The following is a 21,599-nucleotide window of genomic DNA, read 5'->3' as shown; positions in this document are numbered from 1 at the left end:
TTCTTGTTGACACCTCCTCAATTATTCCTCTGTCGTGCTTCCGGCAAGACGTTCTGGGATACGCTTATGATCTTCGAGTTTGTTCACGGCTAATTGGTGAAGTATTCTCTCAGATTTCGGCTGTCGCATTACTGGAAACCTTCTTATATTAGCTAGATAGCTTTTATATAGTCCTGATTAACGGTTAACGATCTTTTGCTTGATTTTGGAAACCCCTTTGGCTAACTCTTTGGATTCAAGATGTCTGACATTTCGCAAGCCCCCTCCCATAGACGATGTAGGTCTTGCAATAGGCGTATTCCGAAGGCCTCGGTAGATCCTCACACCGCTTGTTCTGACTGTAGGGACAGGCCCTGTCAGTTAGAAAATCGATGTGAGGAATGCGCCGGACTTTCGGAACTGGAATTTGTCCGTCTTTTAAAATATTCATCTAAGTTAGAGAGAGGTAGAGTTAGGAGGAGTTCTTCTCACTCTTCACTGTTTTCCTCACCTCATGATCCCCTACCTTTTCCTACCCCTGTAGTGGCTACCCCCGAACCTACTGTTTGCCCTCCGCCTGATATGTCTGTTGTTTTGCGTGCTATTCAGGCCTTAGGCGATAAAGTAGAGTCAGTGGTAAGTGACCATAAGTCTCTGATGGCCGAAGTTAAGGAACTTAAGGTCAAGAGTGCAGTGGGTGGAGTTAGTGCCAGTGCTGTGACGAGTGCTAGTGTCAGTGCAGTGCCAAGTGCTAGTGTCAGTGCCAGTGTGGTGCGTGAGGATTCTTCTGTGCGAGCCAGTCGTCCTCCCAGTCCGGGACCTCTTGCAAGCTCCCATGCCCAGGGGAGAAGCAATGTCGAAGGGCATAAGGGTTCGGCAGGCCTTGTTAGGCGCACAGAAGTATCCTCGGTGGTTGCGGGCGTGTCTTCCAAAGACCGTCACTCCCACCCGCAGACGATTGAGCCCGTCTTTTTCTCGTCCGCTGATCATCTGTCAGGGAAGAAACGTTGGTCTCAGGTCTCGAGACCACTTAAACGCAGAGTCCAGTCCGCGAGTGCTCAGCCAGGTTGCAGTCATTGGCTCAGCTCTGACTCGCCGCAGTCATCTGTCGACTGCACTCCGCCCAAGAGGAGTAAGGTTCTGCCACAACAGAGCTCGACTGTTAAGGCTTTACCTCAGCCTACTGTAGTTTCTGCCGACCCTAAGTGGACTCTACTACAGTCCATGCAAGCACAGCTTTCGGACTTGATGCGTGAGTGTCGGGCTGAGAGTGTTGCACCTCCGCCTCCGCCTACACTCCCTCCGCCTGCGCTCGCTCCGCCTGCGCTCGCTCCGCCTGCGCTTGCTCCGCCTGATCGCAGTACCACCTGCCAGGCGTACGATGTTGAGCCACGGTCTGAGTTTGCTGTTCCCAGTGGTGTTCAGCCTCCGCCTTCTTTAAGGCAACCTTTGCTATGGGATCAGGAGGATTATACCTCTCTTCCTCCGCCTCCCTTTGCTGCTCCACCAGTGGTGCAACTCTTGGCTGAGGTACAACAACCTCTCCCGTCCATGAGTCAGTCTCCTCAGCTCTCGCTGCAGCGAGCTCAACCATCCACAAGGCAAGCTCCACTACACCTTGGCCTTGCGCCTCAGGAGCCTCAGCTTGCGAGACATTTACCTTGTTCTGCGCAGCCTCAACCTCATCACGCTCCGCTCACACCACAGGAACAGGAACTTGCTACTCCGCTTCCACCAACCGCTCAGCAAGCGCAATCCTTGGGTTCAACCACTCATGCTAGGAGTCAGCCTCCTCCACCCATGCGCCTTCCTTCTGCTTCGTCTGCTATTCAGCCTTTGCAGTCTGAGCCTCAGGTTCTCCCTCAACAGTTACTTGAAGAGGAAACCACTACTATTGTTCCTACTCGTTCTGACTCTGCTGTTCAGCATTCTTGTCCGATACCTTCGCTACACTCTGGTGATGAGGCGTCTGATGATGAGGAGGCTCACCTGGATCCCTCATCAGACGTGGATGAATCCAAGCCTTCTCCACAGTCTATTGACTTTCGTAAGGTCTTGGTTCTGCTTAGGGAGGTTTACCCAGACCACTTTGTCTCTGCTATTCCCCGCTCTCCGCCATCTGAGTTTTCGCTGGGCATACAACAAGCTAAGTCCTCCTATACTAAGCTAGTCCTAGCAAGGTCCTCTAAGAGAGCATTAAGGATCTTAGGGGAGTGGCTGCAGTCTAAGCAACACCTTGGCAAGACTTCTTTCATGTTCCCGCCGACCAAGCTCACTTCGAAAGCGAGCGTTTGGTATGCCACAGGAGAAGCACCAGGCTTGGGAGTACCTGCCTCTGCCCAGGCTGACTTCTCAAGTCTGGTGGACTCGCCTCGGAGAACTGCAATGAGGCGCTCTAAGGTTTGCTGGACCTTCTCAGACCTTGATCACTTACTGAAAGGACTGTTTAGAGCATTTGAGATGTTCAACTTTCTTGACTGGTGCCTGGGGGCCCTCAGCAAGAAGACCTCTCCTGCGGACAAGGATTCTGCCATGCTATTAATGTCCTGCATGGATAAGGCCATTAGGGATGGATCTGGTGAGCTTGCGTCGATGTTTGTATCAGGGGTTTTGAAGAAAAGGGAACAGCTGTGTACCTTCCTTTCCTCCAGCATTACACCTTGCCAAAGGTCACAACTCCTTTTTGCTCCGCTCTCGAAGTTCCTCTTCCCTGAAGAGCTGGTTAAGGACTTGTCTGCTGCCCTGATACAAAAGGACACACACGATCTTGTAGCCTCATCGGCTCGTAAGTCTAAGGTTACTACCTCAGTCCCCAAGACTTATCGCTCACCAGTGGCTGATACCCCTGCTACGAGGTTCATACCGCCCTTTCGTGGTAGAGCCCCCAGCCGAGGAAGCTCCCGTCCAGACTCTTACAGGAGCAAGTCCAGGAAAGGCTCCAGGACATCTAAAGGTAAAAACTGACTCTCCGCATCTCCAGACAGCAGTAGGAGCCAGGCTCAAGATCTTCTGGCGAGCCTGGGAGAAGAGAGGTGCAGACGCCCAGTCTGTCAGTTGGCTGAGGAACGGTTACAGGATTCCATTCTGCCTCAAACCACCTCTGACCACATCGCCCATCAACCTCTCTCCCAACTACAAAGAAGAGGACAAGAGGCTAGCATTGCACCAGGAGGTGTCGCTACTTGTGCAGAAGAAGGCAGTGGTTATAGTCCGGGACCATCAATCCCCGGGCTTCTACAACCGTCTCTTTCTTGTGGCCAAGAAGACAGGAGGTTGGAGACCGGTGCTGGACGTCAGCGCGCTCAACGCGTATGTCACCAAGCAGACGTTCACGATGGAGACGACGAAGTCGGTCTTAGCAGCGGTCAGGCAGGAGGACTGGATGGTCTCGTTGGACTTGAAAGATGCCTACTTTCACGTTCCTATTCATCCAGACTCCCAACCTTTCCTGAGATTCGTTTTCGGAAAGGTTGTCTACCAATTCCAAGCCCTGTGTTTTGGCCTAAGCACAGCTCCTATGGTCTTTACTCATCTGATGAGGAATATAGCAAAATTCCTACACTTATCGGACATCAGAGCCTCCCTCTACTTGGACGACTGGCTGTTGAGAGCCTCCACGAGTCGTCGCTGTCTGGAGAATCTCAATTGGACTTTAGACTTAATCAGAGAACTGGGTCTATTAGTCAACATAGAAAAGTCTCAACTCATTCCCTCCCAATCCATTGTGTACCTGGGAATGGAGATTCGGAGTCAGGATTTTCGGGCTTTTCCTTCGGCCCCCAGGATAAGCCAAGCCCTAGAGTGCATCATGAGCATGCTGAAGAGGAGCAGTTGCTCGGTGAGACAGTGGATGAGTCTCACAGGGACCCTTTCATCACTGGCCCTGTTCGTCGAGCTAGGGAGACTCCACCTCCGCCCTCTTCAATTCCATCTTGCAGCTCATTGGGACAAGGGTTCGACTCTCGAAGCAGTCTCTATCCCAATCACCCAAGAGATGAAGACCACTCTCCTGTGGTGGAAGCACAACCTCCTTCTCAGGGAGGGTCTTTCGTTGGCTATTCAGACCCCCAATCTTCATCTCTTCTCAGATGCATCGGACTCGGGCTGGGGTGCGACCTTGAACGGACGGGAATGCTCGGGAACGTGGAACGAAGAACAGGATTTACTCCACATCAACTGCAAGGAGCTACTAGCAGTTCATTTAGCCCTGTTGAACTTCAAGTCCCTCCTGCTAGGCAAAGTGGTGGAGGTGAACTCAGACAATACCACAGCCTTGGCTTACATCTCCAAGCAAGGAGGGACCCATTCGAGGAGCCTATACGAGATCGCAAGGGACCTCCTCATTTGGTCAAGAGGTCTAAACCTCACTCTGGTCACGAGGTTCATTCAGGGCGATATGAACGTCTCAGCAGATCGCCTAAGCAGAAGGAATCAGGTCATTCCCACGGAATGGACCCTCCACAAGAGTGTGTGCAACAGACTTTGGACCTTGTGGGGTCAACCTACCATAGATCTGTTTGCCACCTCCATAACCAAGAGACTTCCGCTGTACTGTTCCCCTGTTCCAGACCCTGCAGCAGTTCATGTGGATGCTTTTCTACTGAACTGGTCCCATCTCGACCTGTACGCATTCCCACCGTTCAAGATAATAAACAAAGTTCTGCAGAAATTCCTCTCGCACGAAGGGACACGGCTGACGCTGGTTGCTCCCCTTTGGCCTGCAAGAGAATGGTTCACAGAGGTACTTCAATGGCTAGTCGACATCCCCAGGACTCTACCTCTAAGAGTGGACCTTCTACGTCAACCTCACGTAGACAGGTTGCACCCAAACCTCCACGCTCTTCGGCTAACTGCCTTCAGACTGTCGAAAGATTCGCTAGAGCTAGAGGCTTTTCGAAGGAGGCAGCCAGTGCGATTGCCAGAGCGAGAAGGGTTTCCACTCGTAGAGTCTACCAGTCTAAGTGGGAGGTCTTCCGAAGCTGGTGTAGAGCCAATTCAATATCCTCTACCAATACCTCTGTGACCCAAATAGCTGACTTCCTTCTACATCTTAGGAATGAGAGATCCCTTTCAGCCCCTACGATTAAAGGGTATAGGAGTATGTTGGCTTCAGTTCTCCGCCACAGAGGTTTGGACCTTTCTTCCAACAATGACCTTCAAGACATTCTTAAGTCTTTTGAGACGTCTAAAGAGCGTCGTCTATCCACTCCAGGCTGGAACCTAGACGTAGTCTTAAGGTTCCTTATGTCACCTAGGTTCGAACCTCTCCAGTCAGCTTCCTTCAAGGACCTTACCCTCAAGACTCTTTTTCTCGTCTGCCTTGCAACAGCTAAGAGAGTCAGTGAGGTTCATGCCTTCAGCAAGAACATTGGTTTCACGACCGAATCTGCAACATGTTCTTTTCAGCTTGGATTCCTAGCAAAGAACGAACTTCCTTCACGTCCTTGGCCTAGATCGTTTGAAATACCTAGCCTCTCCAACATGGTAGGTAACGAACTAGAGAGAGTTCTTTGCCCTGTCAGAGCTCTCAAATTTTATCTTAAGAGGTCTAAACCTCTTCGAGGACAGTCAGAAGCCTTATGGTGTGCCATCAAGAAACCTTCGAGGCCCATGTCCAAGAATGGGGTTTCATATTATATAAGGCTTCTGATTAGAGAAGCCCACTCTCACTTAAAGGAGGAAGACCTTGCATTGCTGAAGGTAAGGACCCACGAAGTAAGAGCCGTAGCTACTTCGATGGCCTTTAATAAAAACCGTTCTCTGCAGAGCATAATGGATGCAACCTATTGGAGGAGCAAGTCAGTGTTTGCATCATTTTATCTGAAAGATGTCCAGTCTCTTTACGAGAACTGCTACACCCTGGGACCATTCGTAGCAGCGAGTGCAGTAGTAGGTGAGGGCTCAGCCACTACATTCCCTTAATCCCATAACCTTTTTTAACCTTTCTCTTGAATGCTTTTATTGTTGTTTTTATGGTTGTTACGGTAGGCTAAGAAGCCTTCCGCATCCTTTTGATTTGGCGGGTGGTCTATTCATTCTTGAGAAGCGCCTGGGTTAGAGGTTTTGTAGAGGTCCTTTAGTAGGGGTTGCAACCCCATATACTTTGGCACCTTTGGGTTGATTCAGCCTCCAAGAGGAACGCTGCGCTCAGTAAGGAAGACGAACTTAAAAAAAAAAAAAAAGAGGCAGAGTAACGGTTTAATTCGACTTCCTTACCAGGTACTTATTATTTCATTGTTATTTGAGATAACTGTTATATGAAATATGGGATACTTAGCTATCCTTTAATCTTGTACACTGGTTTTCACCCACCCCCCTGGGTGTGAATCAGCTACATGATTATCGGGTAAGTTTAATATTGAAAAATGTTATTTTTATTAGTAAAATAAATTTTTGAATATACTTACCCGATAATCATGATTTAATCGACCCTCCCTTCCTCCCCATAGAGAACCAGTGGACCGAGGAATAATCGAGGAGGTGTCAACAAGAAGTACTTGAGTACCTGGCCACAGGTGGCGCTGGTAAGTACACCCCCTTCTAGTATTGTGATAGCTGGCGTATCCCTCCATAGAATTCTGTCGGGCAACGGAGTTGACAGCTACATGATTATCGGGTAAGTATATTCAAAAATTTATTTTACTAATAAAAATAACATTTTTACCGGCTGTAGTTGGTTGTTAGTTTCTTCATACAGGCTGTAATATTATAATGCAGTACTTTATAACCCATTAAGCACTGTTGCTTTTTCAGACTAGTGTTTTTTCAGCATATGTATATACAGTATTTGTCTGTTAACTTACATGTATTGCAAATATGTTATTTTTTCATTTTAATTTACTCTTATTTGCTAAAGGTCTCTCTATTCTTTATTAACTGCCTTGTAAGTTCATGGTCTCTTAGGCTTGTTACCTGTAAGTGTTCACTCATATCAAACAATTACAGTACAGGAATATATTATAATAATATCAGTCCTGTTTAGTGTGATTTTGATTTAGAAAGAAAAAAAAGTTACACTCATATAAGCAATGTTGTGAGTGAAGCAGACAGATAGACGTAAAGATGATAATGAATTTCATAATGAAAATAACTTAGAGCAAAAAATATTCTAAATTATTAGTGATGTCAATGCTTAAATAAATGTTATAGAGTGCATCAAGTTGATGAAGTGGTGTGCATACATTATATCAAGGAAATCCAGAATTTATTGGCTTACCAAAATGGATCTTGGCATTAGTTTCTTAATCTGTTCTGCATACAGTATATCACCTCCCATAGTTTTGCATAGTTTTGAAGCCTGTGTAATAAGAAAATAGAGTACTTTGAGCTAGTCTTGATCTTATACTGAATACGTTATTAACATAATCTTTTCTTTATATTGAAATATTAACCTAATAATTCAAGAAAATACTGTAATTGCATGTAGAGTACGTACATGTTGCTTGAAGTCCTCTGTACTTTTTAGACGTACCATATTGTGATGGCGGCGGTTACTGAGGATGCTTCTCGGGTCTCTCAATACCACAATAACCTTATTGAAAAGGAAATTGTATGGGCACATGTGATTATGTATTGCACTTAGAACGTCTTACAGTTTTTTTTTTTATTGTACAGTACTGTATATGATACAAGAGAGATATCTTAACAGAAGCCTGAAGGCATGCCTATATATTTTATAGTACCACTTCAGTCATTAAAATAATACAATTATGATAGGGAATACCAGAACAGAAGTGAGAACAAATTTTTTGGGAATACAAACATTCATGCATTACTGTACTCAATACAGTCAGGAAAACTAAAAGAGAAATATGCGAGATATTGTACTGTATATATTGTACATTTCAAAATAACTGGTAAAGAAATCAGCTGTGCGATAACTTTGTAAAAATTGCTTATTAGAAAGAAAAATTATCCTTTTTATGAATAGTACTTACCTGGCAGTTATATATATACAGTACTGTATATAGCTTAAGTCTGACTTCTGGCAGAATTTATTCGAAAATCGCGGCAACCCCCTTATGGTGGTTGTGCGGTTAGGTGGTTAACAATCCTTACAGGGTGGTACCTGGAATCATTCCCGTTTTCTGTTCCTCAGATTATCTCTGCCGGCCGGATCGACAACATCGTTGGTCCGCCATTAAGAGTTTTTTAAATGGCTTTCCCTACATCGCTGTTTTGGACTTCGTTTGGTGAAGTACACTTTTGGGATTTGGCAATCGTGTTTTGTTATTATTATTGTATTTTTTGCTTTGTTTATTATGAGTGAAAAACTTCATATTCGTGTATGTGCGAGTGATGTATGCAAGGTGAGGTTACTGAAAATGTCGGTTGACCCTCACACAGTTTGTATGGGTTGCAGGGGTTTGAATGTGCACTAAATAATAGGTGCAAGGAATGCGAGGGTTTAAATGAAAATGATTGGTTAGCTATGAAGCGCTATGTGCGCAAATTAGAACTCGATAGAGGAGCTAAATCAAAGTCAAAGTCTGCTAGTGAAGCTAGTTTAGATTTATCTATTGACCCTTTTATTGTTACCTCTTTGGAAGTTGTTCCTTCCCCGAAGGTAGTAACTCCTGCCCCTTCTACAGGATCTGCGACTTCGGATGACCCTCGGTATGCCAGGATGGCTGCTGAGTTGGAGGCCATTAAAGTACAACTTGCGGCCTTTAAAGGTAAGGGTGAAAAGTGATATTAGTGCTTGTGAAAGTGCAGTGGAGGTGGCGGCTGATCGAACCTGTCATACCCCTAGGTCTAGACCTCTACCAAGCTCCCAGGACCAAGGGAGAAGGTACGTCAAAAGCCGAAAGCGGGTGAAAGGTGCTTATCCTCAGTCAGTCGTCGCCTCAGACAGTCCTGTTGCGACCTCCCAGGCTGCTCTTAACCACCGTAGAAAAGGCGTGTCGGATACGTTTGTGTCTTCACCTGATCCTTCTCCCAGATGCAAGTGGCAATACGAATCAAGACCGACGAAGAGAAGGTGGGACCGGGATGTGCAGTCTCGTTCTCCCTCTCACGGTTCGAGTAGCCGAGAACCTGAACCTTCTGAGGACGACTTCGATGTTGTTCCTGTCAAGAGGACGAAACAGAGAGTCCTTAGCCCAGTTAAACCTGCTAAACTTCCTGCTTCTACTGCCAGCGCTCCCAAACAGCTGCCTCCTTCGGAACTGCGAGAACCAGCAGAAGTTGCTGAAGCTTTCATGGCTGTTATGCAGGAACAGCTTTCATCGCTAGTGCAAGCTTTCAGCCGCCCTCCTTCCCAGTCCGACAGACGTAAGGATGTCTCTTTGCCAGTTAGGAGATCGTTTCTAAGAGGGAACGAAGTATCTCTCCAAAGAAACCTCTGCGCACTTCGTCGGCCGTACAACAACGCACACCCTCTTCATCGGCTCGATGCCAGGACTTTACTTCCTCTCGCTCTCGGCACCAGGATGATACTGCCTCTCGCCCTCAGCGCCAGGACGATTCCGCTTCTCGCTCGAAGCTCCAGGACGATTCCGCCTCACGTTTTAGGCAGCAAGCCGAGTTCAGCCTGCATTATCAGGACGAATGCAGCCTGCCTTATCAGGACGATACCGTTTCTCGTCATCAGGACGATACCTCTTCTCGCTGCCAGGACGATAGCAGCGCTCGGCGCCAGGATGCTTCCTTCTCTAGGCGCCGGGACGACACCTACGCTCGGCGCCAGGACGCAAGCAGCTCTCGGTGCCAGACTGCTTGCAGCCCACTTCTTCAAGATGTTGACCTTGATCAGAACCTTGATGATGTATCGGAAGAGGAAGAGAAACCTACCGACTCTGCTAGTGACTATAAGGTTCTGTCTCGCTCCCTTTTAGAACTATATGGGGAGGAATTCCAACCTTCGGCGCCTCGTTCTCCTCAGTCACAATTCACCAGGAAGAAGGCTACGAAGCATTCGGCCTTCATCAAAATGAAACTTTCAATTTCTGCCAGGAAAGCACTCGCTAAGGTGGGTGATTGGATGAAGGAACGGAGGCAAGCGGTCAAGACCACCTTTTCTTTCCTACCATCTCGGCTCGCTTCCAAGGCTGGTATGTGGTATGAGACAGGGGAACCTTTGGGTCTAGGAGTGCCTGCCTCCTCCCAAGGTGACTTCTCTGCTCTTGTGGACTCGGCAAGAAGACATGCTCTGAACTCTGTCAAGGTGATGTGGTCCATGTCGGAGCTTGATCACCTCGTCAAGGGAATTTTCAGGGTTTTCGAAGTTTTTAGCTTCCTAGACTGGTCTCTCGGGACTCTGGCCAGGAAGACAGAATTTCTGGAAGGCACAAAGGATCTGATGAGCATCATGTCCTGCATGGACAAAGCTCTAAGGGATGGGGCTAATGAGTTGGCTTCCCTTTTCTCAGCAGGGGTCGTGAAGAAGAGGGCCCTGTTGTGCTCCTTCACCTCTAGATCGGTGACTGTTGTCAAGAAGTCGGAGCTGCTTTATGCCCCTCTGTCACACCATCTCTTTCCCGAAGCTCTGGTCAGAGATATCTCCCTTTCTCTGGCACAAAAGGCTACTCAGGACCTTTTATCTTGGTCTGCTAGTCTGCTAGAAAGCCTTTGCCTGTTGCTCCTGCTCCTCTGAAGAAGGAAGAGAAGAAGTTCCAGCAGCCCTTTTGGAGTAGGGCTTCCTTGAGAGCGGATTTCATTGGGAGAAGACAAGAGTCAGGGCCAAGGACCAGCAGAGGTGTGTTTAGGCCCCGAACCAAGAAATGAGATGGAAGTCCTCCAGACAACAGTAGGGGCAAGACTGTCTCGTTTTTGGCAGTCTTGGAAGAGGAGAGGGGCGGACACCTGGTCCCTCTCGGTCATCAAGGAAGGTTACAAGATCCCCTTTTTAAAGAAGCCTCCTCTCTCATATACTCCCCTAGCCTTAGTGGCACAGTATGCCGACGCGGGGAAACAAGAGGCTCTTCTGGAGCTAGTCGACCAGATGTTGGTCAAGGGAGCAATAGAGCCAGTTCTGGACCTTGCCTACCCAGGCTTTTACAATCGCCTGTTTCTAGTTCCAAAGAACTCGGGTGGATGGAGACCAGTCCTAGATGTCAACTCTCTGAACGCCTTTGTGGAGAAAACAAAGTTCTCCATGGAGACGACTCAGTCCGTGCTGGCAGCAGTTCGTCCAGGCGACTGGATGGTATCTCTCGACCTGCAGGACGCTTATTTTCACGTCCCCATTCATCCGACTTCAAGGAAATATCTGAGATTTGTGATTCAGGGCAAGTGCTTACAATTCAGGGCACTTTACTTCGGTCTCAGCACGGCTCCTCAAGTTTTCACCAGGCTTATGGCGAACGTGGCAGGCTGGTTACATCAGGAGTTCTAGACGACTGGTTAATCCGATCACAGTCGAAAGAAAAATGTCTGGAGGACCTACAGAAGATGTATACGATGACTCAGGACCTGGGACTCATCATCAACAGGGAGAAGTCTCAGACCAAGCCGAATCAGACTATTCTCTATTTGGGGATAGTTCTGAATTCAGTTCTTTTTCGGGCTTCTCCCTCCCAGGAAAGGCAGACCAGGTGCCTAGAGAAAGTCAGAGAATTTTTAAAGAAGCAGGAATGCTCAGCGAAGGAGTGGATGAGTTTGCTGGGAACTCTATCCTCCCTAGAGCAGTTTGTCTTGTTGGGGAGACTGCACCTAAGACCTCTGCAACACTTCCTCGCAAAGGTATGGAACAGGAAGACCCAGGAGGACTCCTTTTCCTTTCCCATTCCGACAGAGATCAAGGATCTTTTGATGTGGTGGCTGGACCCAGCTCTGTTGAGAGAAGGGATCTCCCTGTACAAAAAGAACCCCGACCTAGTGTTATTCTCAGACGTGTCGGAGTCAGGCTGGGGAATAACACTAGGGAACAAGGAGGTCTCAGGCGTTTGGGAAGGAAGTCAGGTCAGTTGGCATATCAACAGGAAGGAGTTGATGGCCATTTTGTTGGGGCTAAAGGCCTTCAAAACCTCGGTGTCAGGGAAGACTGTGGATATCAACTCATACAACATCACAGCTCTCGCGTACATCAGGAAACAAGGGGAAACTCACTCCCTCTCTCTGTTCAGAACAGCGAGAGAGCTTCTCCTTTGGGCGAGCGAGAAGAGGACTCAGCTGTTGACGAGGTTTGTTCAAGGGCAAAGAAACATCAGGGCAGACATGCTCAGCAGGAAGGGACAAGTTCTTCCCACAGAGTGGACTCTCAAACCGCACGTCTGTCAGAGCCTCTGGAAGTTGTGGGGCAGACCTGTAATAGACCTTTTCGCCTCCAACTTGAACAAGAGGATCCCCAACTACTGCTCCCTAGTTCCGGACGAGGAAGCGGTAGCAGTGGACGCCTTCTTGATGGATTGGACGGGGATGGACATGTATGCATTTCCCCCCGTTCAAAATCATCAATCTGGTCGTCAGAAAATTCGCTCTCCTCGATTCGGGACGAAAGATCCTAGTGGCTCTATTCTGGCCTGCAAGGGAATGGTTCACCAAAGTGGTGGGCATGCTGATGGACTTCCCAAGAAGACTCCCGGCAAGTCCAGATCATCTCAGACAGCCCCACTTCGAGAGATATCATCAAAACCCCCTCGCTCTCAAACTGACTGCCTTCAGACTGTCGAGAAGCTCGTTAGATCTCGACGCTTTTCGGCACAAGCGGCGAAAGCTATTGCCAGAGCAAGGAGGATCTCGTCACAAAGAGTCTACCAGTCTAAGTGGGAGACCTTTAGAGCTTGGTGCAGGCGGCACAAGATTTCCTCGACCACTACCTCTCTGAGCCAGATTATTATTATTATTATTATTATTATTACTATTGCAGACTTTTTATTGTACCTCTGACAGGATGGTAAGCTGGCTGTATCTACCATCAAAGGATACAGGAGTATGCTCTCAACCGTCTTTAGGCATAGAAGCCTAGAGTTGTCTCAAGATAAAGATTTGCAGGACCTCATTAGGTCTTTTGAGATGATGAAACAGGTACAATTAAGACCCCCATCTTGGAACCTGGATGTGGTGTTTAAGTTTCTGTGCTCCAAGAAATTTGAACCTATCTCGCAAGCCTCTCTTCAAGATGTAACAAAGAAAACCCTCTTTCTTATGATTCTAGCGACTGCCAAAAGGGTCAGCGAGGTCCAGGCGATTGAGAAGCCTGTAGGTTTCAATCAAAATGGAGCGGTTTGTGCCTTAAGGTTCGACTTTCTCGCCAAGAACGAGAACCCTTCGAAACCCTGGCCTAGGACGTTTGAGCTCCCTAACCTCACAAACCTAGTGGGTCAGGAGCAGGAAAGACTCCTCTGCCCAGTTAGGGCCCTCAAGGCTTATTTGGCCCACACTAAGAACGTGAGGGGTGCATCCAACTCGTTATGGTGTTCAGTGAAGGATCCTCAAAAACCCCTGTCAAAGAACGCTTTATCCTTTTTCCTGAGGGAAACTATTAGGGAAGCCCACCTCTTATGTGAGGAAGAACACTTCGCCCTGTTGAAAATACGGGCTCACGAAGTGAGAGCCATTGCTACCTCACTGGCATATCAGAAAAATATGTCAGTTAGGCAAATCATGGACGCAACGTTCTGGAGGAGCAACTCTGTCTTCGCTTCTCATTACCTCAGAGAGGTGAGAGTAGACTATGACAAGTGTTATACCTTGGGCCCATACGTAGCTGCGGCTTCTGTATTAGGCAAAGGAGTTACTACCCCCACTCAACCTTAGTTTGTATGCATGTATGAAGGTTTGTGTTTTTATGGTTGTCTGAGGACCTCGTCTTGTGGTACGGTTCCCTCAATCCAGATAGATAGTTTATATCTATTTCTGTAAGGTTAGGTGGTTAGTTTTAGTAAGGTTGCAGTTTTTTATTGTATGGGGCGAAGGTAGTTTCTGAAGTCTAGTCAAGTTGTTGGTCTTACCCCTTTGACAGACTCGATTGAGTTGTTTGCAGCATAGCAGGTCTACTCCTGGCTGAACACTCCTAAGGGAAAGCAACTTTAGAGGCAGTAACCTTTGAAGTCAGCTACCTTAGCAGGTAAGGAGTCAAGGTGTTTTTTCTCCTACAACTCTTTTGTTGTTTCCCCAACTATGTTTTTCTGTCTGTTTCCCTCCTCCAAATGTGTGAATCAGTTATACAGTATATATATATAACTGCCAGGTAAGTACTATTCATAAAAATGGAGTTTTTATGATAAAACAAAGTTTAATGAATACTTACCTGGCAGTTATATATATTTTAAAGCCCACCCACCTCCCCTCAGGAGACAGGTCGGGCAAAGATAATCTGAGGAACAGAAAACGGGAATGATTCCAGGTACCACCCTGTAAGGGTTGTTAACCACCTAACCGCACAACCACCACAAGGCGGTTGCCGCGATTTTCGAATAAATTCTGCCAGAAGTCAGAGACTTAAGCTATATATATATATATAACTGCCAGGTAAGTATTCATAAAACTTTGTTTTATCATAAAAACTCAATTTTTACATTGCTGTGAGGAGCAAAAGCAACGTAAAGCTTTAACAACAAGCAATATCTATCTATCTCTCTCTCTCTCTCTCTCTCTCTCTCTCTCTCTCTCTCTCTCTCTCTCTCTCTCTCTCTCTCTCTCTCTCTCTCTCTCTCTCTTTTTTTTTTGAAAGCTTAGCAAACCTTGAATTTGTTTCCATAGAATTTCATCATTTGGAAAATGAAGTCCATCCCGAGCCTTAGAGTATACACGGCACGTAGGGGTCGTTTTTTGCAAGCCACCTCCAAGCACTCAGGAACCTGTATTAATAATAATACAAGTTTTTAAAGATTTCTAAAATGCCGAGGAAATACCTTTTGTATTTAGATTATTTTATAAATTAATTAAACGAAAGTTAAGCATAATAACCTTTATTGCTACTAGCTATATTTCTGAAATTGTGGTATCACAAAATAATTTGGAATCCCTTTCAATTCTATTATTTCTATTATTATTATAATTATTTTTATTATTATCATTATTATTATTATTATTATGATTATTTTTATTATTATTATTATTATCATTATTATTACTGTATTATTATTACAGTATTAATGTACAGTATTACTATTTACTATTACTATCAAATAAAAGTCGATTGCTACATGTACGAAAGATGCTAGGTAGTAAGTTGGACAGGGCACCAGCCACCCATTGAGATACTATTAAACTAGAGAGTTATTGGGGCCTTTGACTGGTCAGACAATACTACATTGGATCATTCTCTCTGGTTATGGTTCATTTTCCCTTTGTCTACATGCACACAGAATAGTCTGGCCTTTCTTATTTATTCTCCTCTGTCCTCATATACCTGGCAATACTGAGATTATCAAACAATTCTTCTTCACCCAAGAGGTTACTGCACTGTAATTGTTCAGTAAGTACTTTATTCTTGGTAAGGGTAGAAGAAACTCTAGCTATGGTAAGCCGTTCTTGTAGGAGAAGGCCACTCCAAATTCAAACCGTTGTTCTCTAGTCTTGGGTAGTGCCATGGCCTCTGTACCATGGTGTTCCACTGTCTTAGGTTAGAGTTCTCTTGCTTGAGGGTACACTCTGGCACACTATTCTATCTTATTTATTTTTCTCTTGTTTTCTTAAAGTTTTTATACAGGAGATATTTATTTTAATGTTCTTGGAGTATTTTTATTTTTTCTTGTTTCCTTTCCTCACTGGGCTATATTCCCCATTGAAGCCCCTGGGCTTATAACATCCTGCTTTTTCAACTAGGGTTGTAGCTCAGCAATTAATAATAATAATGTTCATGAACTCCATTTGGGAAAACAGTGTTGTACCAAAAAATTAAATGAATAGATAAGATAGACTGTATAATGGGGTACTGTGTAAAAAGTACTATGGAGAATAAAGAGTTAAAAATAATCAAATCACAAAGCAAGACACAAGTGAGTTTCTTCAGCAAGAAAGCCATTGAACTTAGTTTATTAAACTTTCTAGAATCCAATGATTTGACTCAATAACCAAGAAGATACTTTCTAGGCTTTATCACAGCTGCAATAAAAGCGTGGTATTGATCCTTGAGAAAGATGATGCAATGCTGTCATAATTAACTGCATATGCAGTAATTCGTGGTGGATGACATATTCTACATCATCACAAGGTCATGTGCAGTGCTGGTTAAGTACAAAGAAAACCCAGAAGCAATCATGGCTTTACAGAATGAAACCTCTCTCTGTGAAACACTATACTCCATAAGATGTGCGATATCTTGAGTCTTAAAAAATAAAGAGAAACTGAAGCAAGTGTTAGTTACGGAATTCAGACTAATACAGTGGATTTTCAGCCACCTTTAAGGCCTGTTGCCAATGAATGCCACATATGATATTATTGTGGATGTTAGCTGAGAATGGAGGAAAAATGAATGATTACTGGTTAGGAATACATAAGATGAATGACTGCTCTACATTTGTTTCCACTGTTAGGTTATTTATTCCAGAGGTTCTTTTGCATCCATAACTTTTAGTTGTTCCGTAACCGAAATTCAAACCACGCTATTTACATTGGGTTTATCTTTTAGCGTAGCTGAAATGGCGAGCCATTAGAATTTAACAAGGGTGTATTATCCCCGCGCTAGTTAGCAGGGGGGTAGGGAGTGGTAGCTAGCTACCCCTCCCCCCCTCACACACCGGTGAATTGCTTCACTTTCACTTTTGGCTCGGACAATGGACAGACGTCTCTGTCTTTGTCCTCGCTTGGCAGCCATTGTTTGTTTTGTCTTTACTTAATCACTTACTTTTCTTTTACTCAATATATATGTAAACATTTTCTCATGTTTATGTATATATTTGAGTATAGAAATCAGTAAGTTTCCTTTTCAGAGTTTGTGCTTGTGTGTGTAGTGTACGATATCTCCGTGGAGCCCTCGGCAGTTAGGCCACCGTGGTGTATTTTCATGGGTCGCGATCGAGTCTGACTTCGGTCTTTCTCTCTCTCTCTCTCTTGAGGTCGTTCACCCTTTTACTACGTTACTTTACTACGCCTTTGTAGCTTCCTTCCCGTGTGGGGGGGTTGCTACGCCGTACGTTTTGTCTCAATTAGTTTATGAATCTAATTGTATTTGTTGATTTTTCAGCTTTGTAGAACGATTCCTTTTGGGGTTTTCGTTCTTTCTTTAGTGTTCATTCATTTTTAAATTACATAATTACATATTTACATAATTATAATTGTTATAATTCTGTGTTGGTTACAGCTCTCCTTCCGTGAGTGTAAGTGGTTGTGGGGGCACGTGCCTGTTGTGTAATTCTCGTGTTCCTTTCCCTCGGGATTCCTCTTCGGAGCCTTCCCGGGGGAATGAATGTTAACTAATGATTTTTGTTTTATTTTAAACAGTTACCGATCTAGTTCGTTTCTGTAATGTGACTTTGGAGTGAGCTGTCTTGTTGAGGCCTGGGGATTCGGCTGTTGCTGCCTCCCCTATAGATCTTCGTCAGGGGCGTGTCTCCTTCTCCTGGAAGTACTCCTGTGACGATTGACAGCTCTCCAGTTCATTTTAGAACACTCAGGAGGCTCGCCTCCTTGTGGGTGGGTAACTTTCCTTCCGAGGGAAGTTTTTCCTGTCCAGGCTTGAGTTTTTCCCCTTTTGGGGGGTTCTTCTCTTGTCTTTTTTTCGTGCGACTATGCTCTTGGTGCTGAGCGGTCGCACCTGCAGTTACGCTCAAGGGGCTGGGCAACTGCAGGAGCCCCTCTTCGGAGGATTGCTTCTTTTAGGTCACTGGCTGACCCGTCTCTTCTACGAAGTGTTTCTCTTTTGTTCGCGAGAGAGTACACTCATAGAGACTCCTCTTCGGAGGACTCTGCTGCTGTTGTTGCTGTTGGCCGCCTTCGTGTAAGGCTCACCGTCCGCTACGTCGTAAGGGCCTCCCATCTCCCTATAAGGGTGCTAAGAGGCGCCTTTTTGAATCTCCGTAGGCAGCCTACAACTCCTTCTTCTTGATCTTCCGCCCCTGGTGCAGATGGACAGCAGTCTGACCTCGTCTTCCGACGGGCAACGGTCTTCTCGACGGACAACGGTCTTCCGACGGACATCAGTCTCCCGACGGACAGACAACGGTCTTCCGACGGACATCAGTCTCCCGACGGACAACGCTCCCTTCGGGGTAAAGGGTTGCCTCCCACGGGGGTTCTTCCCTTGCGTGTCAGAGTTCCCCTGCGCGCCCTTCTGCAGTGTTCTCTCCTGCTCAGTGTTAGCGCACAGGCGCTCTCCTGCTCATCAGCGCTTTAATGATCGCTAGCGCTCTCCTGTTCGCCAGCGCTCTCCTGTTCGTCAGCTCTCCCCTGATGATCATCTCTGCTGTTCCTGTTGGTTCCTGTTACGCGCCCTGTGCGCCCACGTTCGCCCTCGCGATCTAGAACTTCAGTTCAGGTCTTGGACAAGGACTCTTCTTCTACGCACAGGCTTCCACGCGTTGCCTTCTGCTCGCCAGCGATCACCAGCTTGCCAGCGACCACAGACGCGTCAACGTTCGCCTACTCGTCAGCGATCTCCTACGCGTCAACGATCGCCATCGATCTGCCACGCGTGTCAGTTCCCCTGGACACCATCAGTGGCGATCTAGCGCTCGCCTGCTGTGGACCACGATCTCCGGTAGCTGAATCTTGCCGTAGATCTTCCTCCTGCTCGCCAGTGCTCACCTTTACTTCTGTCCTTCTGTGCGCCAGCTTTCTTCAATCGCCAACACACATCTGCGCGCCCTTTTCTGCCACGCACCAATGGGCGCCAACGGTTTTTTCTGACCGTCTAGGATCGCCTGATTAACAGCTTGCTTCAGCGCTCACCTTCCTGATGCACCTGCGCGCCTTCTGTTGGCGCGATGCGCGCCAACCATCACTAGTCTCTTACGAGTTAGCGATCGCCTACTCGCCCGCGCGATTCTTCGCCTGCGCGCTAGCATTTTGTTAACGCACCACCGCTCGCCAACGCGCCATCCCTTGCCGACGCGCCATCGCTTGCCAACGCGTCGTCACTCACCTACGGGCCATCGCTCGCGAGAACGCGCCATCGCTCGTCAACGCGCCATCGCTTGTCAACGCGCCATCGCCCGCCTACGCGCCATCGGTCACCCGACCGCCTGCGCTCACCCACGCGACCGCGTGCCCGCGCACCTACGCTCATGCGCTCCAATGTTCGCCCGCGCGCGAACCAACGGTATTCCGTCGCGCGGACCGACGGTGTTCCGTCGCGCGGACCGACGGTGTTCCGTCGCGCAGGCCGACGGTGTTCCGTCGCGCGAACGTCGGCTTGATTCCTGCAGTATCCATTGCTCGCCTACGGGTCATCGCTCGCCAACCGCCAGCTCTCGCCCTTCCTACCACGCTCGCCCTCCTTCTGCGCTCCTTCGCGCACTTTCGTTTGCGTTCCTGCGTGCCCGCGCATGGGCGCTTCCACGTTCGGCCACGCGCGAGCGCCAGGGCGATTGCGACCGCGATTCCCGTTGGGGTTTCGCAACATGGCCAGCCTGGCGAGTCTTCTGGAGCGTATTTCCAGAACACGGCCTCACCCCGTAAACGCAGAGCATGGCACTTGCAAGAGCAGGAAGAATCTTCAGGGAGGTCTGAGCAACATTCTTCTTTCCAGAACCTGGGTTAGCCCTTCCCCGTCATTCCCTGGAGGGGTTTTGCCAGGGAGCTTTCCGTTTGAGATTTCTCCGTCGGCCAAGGGGTGACTGGTTTACCCCTTCCTCTTCTCCATCTCGTGAAAGGGGCTTACCAGGTCCTTTCCCTCCTCGGTTGCAACCCGAGGTTTTGTACAAGGATGCTCCAGGAAGATCAATGGGTACTTTCCTCCTCTCGGGCTCAAGCACCTTGGCTTTTCATCGCCAAGTTTCGAACTTGCGGGCAAGCTCGATATTGGACCATCTGGACGCAATGACCGAGTGCTTCCTCTCGGGTGTCTCATCCGTGGATGTCGACAAACTCAGACACCCTTCCATCATTGGGAAGAGCTTGTTTGTGCCCAAGCACAGAGACATAGACAGCAGTTGTGCGGAGGAAGTCGACTTCCGTTTTCACTCCTCCAAGGCGCTTTCTTCCAGACCCTGCAGGCCTCCAGCGCCTCTTTCTTTCAGCCTCGTCGGCCTAAGTTATCGGACCGGCTACGACAACTAAGACAAGGTGTCCAATAGCAGTCCCCTCCTGTCAGGAACAGGTAGCACGGGAGGCTCTCCCGGGGGGGGCATAATCCTAGAGGGAGCGGCAGAGCTCACGAACTCTAGGATTGGCAACCCCCCCTTGCAGGTCTCACGCTGGGAGGATGCCTAAGGTTACTCATCCGGATAACAGCTTCCCGATGCCGATTCCTGCACGATCTCCGTGATCAGCCAAGGATATCGCGCCTGCCGTCTCTGTCAGCGAATTCAGTGTCACTGAATCTCTATGCCATGGGGTCGCCAAGACTTTTGCCCGTTTGGGCAGAATGATCCATGCCTTAGGAGAAGGTCCTTCATAGGATCGTCGACGGCTTCACCCCCCGGCTTCTTCAGTCGATCCTTTCTCGTAGGAAAGCATCTGAGACGGGAATTCCGTAGTCGACCTCTCAGCTCTGATCAAGTTTGTCGAACAAACTTCGTCCAGCGTGGAACAGCAGAATCGATCAGACTGGTAACGAGGCGACAGGACTCCTTAGGCTCTGGATCGGTAGGACGGGTGTTTTCATTTTCCATTCCATCCATCTTCCACCGTGGCATCGCAGGTTTTTCCCCAGAGAACTCTCCCTGCTTTCCTCATGGCCGCTCAGGAGCAGGCTTCCGCCTCCTTCGCCTTTTGGAGGTCTGGTCAACTCCGGTAGGCTCGGGTTCGACCTTCTTCAACGCCGGGACAAACTTCCGGATCCTTACCATGAGTGAGGGTTCATGGTAATTTGCCAGGAGCCTTCTCTACTTCTGCCTCAACGTCTGGAGTATCTAGCCATGATATTGAGTCAACGGCCTTACCACGTTGGAAACCCCGCTTCTCGTCCGTCCAGCGAGGTTAAGCAAAGTCGGGTCTGGTCGGTACTTGGATGGGTGACCGCCTGGGGACGCCAGATGCTGTTGCCGCCTCCTCTGAGCCTTCCCTTCAGTTGACTGTGGCAAGGCTGAGGAGAGTCGCAGTACCTGTTCTCAGTCAAGCAAAGTTTTCAGCCCTACCTTGGAACGTTTCCTAGGTCTCTTTTCCTCATTGACCCGTCTAAAGTCCCGAACGGTCGCCTCAGGATAAGTTCCCTGTGGGGCGGCCCAAGTTCCGGTGGTTTCAAAGCAACGATTAACCGGACTTTCTGGCCCCTATGGGACCAGCGGAACGATTAGACCTGCAATGGGTGTTGACCTATGGAACCTCTTGATGGGAGTGGATATTCTTGTCCTTTCCCCACATTTTTTATGCTGTTCTCGGACTCGTCAAAGAAAAGGGGGGGGGGGGGGCATGTTCCGGTTCAGGCCTATTGTCAGGACCTGAAGGATACCTCTCCATCATTCAGGCAGGCTTAGGGGCCGTAGTCTGGCCCCTCTACAGATCCTACAGCTCCTGCCGAGTCGCTCCGTGCGCGACGACTTCATGGTACTGGCGTGTTCCAACCAGCAAGGGACGCATTTTCATACCTTCGCATCTTGCAGTAGAGATCCTGAGATGATTTGAGATCCTCTCAA

At 47.8% G+C, this 21,599-nt stretch overlaps 2 protein-coding genes and 1 pseudogene across 5 annotated transcripts in view; 2 read left to right on the top strand and 1 right to left on the bottom strand.

Moving 5' to 3' along the window:
• LOC137616508 (meiotic nuclear division protein 1 homolog) overlaps positions 1-21,599 on the top strand; it is a 141,211-nt gene that overhangs the window by 13,808 nt on the left and 105,804 nt on the right. The window lies entirely within an intron of this gene.
• The window catches only part of LOC137616506 (carbohydrate sulfotransferase 4-like), a 56,765-nt gene that overhangs the window by 20,125 nt on the left and 15,041 nt on the right, over positions 1-21,599 (bottom strand). Inside the window, exons 4-6 of one of the 3 annotated variants that reach the window (XM_068346327.1) lie at positions 14,604-14,720; positions 7,415-7,510; positions 7,196-7,276 (exon numbers count right to left, since the gene is read on the bottom strand). In XM_068346327.1, the coding sequence (XP_068202428.1) occupies positions 7,196-7,276; positions 7,415-7,510; positions 14,604-14,720 (294 nt within the window). The remainder of the gene's footprint in view (positions 1-7,195; positions 7,277-7,414; positions 7,511-14,603; positions 14,721-21,599) is intronic. The other 2 variants (XM_068346328.1, XM_068346329.1) reach the window with 2 other exon arrangements.
• LOC137616786 (5S ribosomal RNA) lies at positions 20,893-21,011 on the top strand (annotated as a pseudogene).

The sequence above is a fragment of the Palaemon carinicauda genome, chromosome 22 (assembly GCF_036898095.1).
Source record: "Palaemon carinicauda isolate YSFRI2023 chromosome 22, ASM3689809v2, whole genome shotgun sequence".
NCBI classification, from domain to species: domain Eukaryota; kingdom Metazoa; phylum Arthropoda; class Malacostraca; order Decapoda; family Palaemonidae; genus Palaemon; species Palaemon carinicauda.
This window is presented reverse-complemented; position numbering and strand designations above follow the sequence as displayed.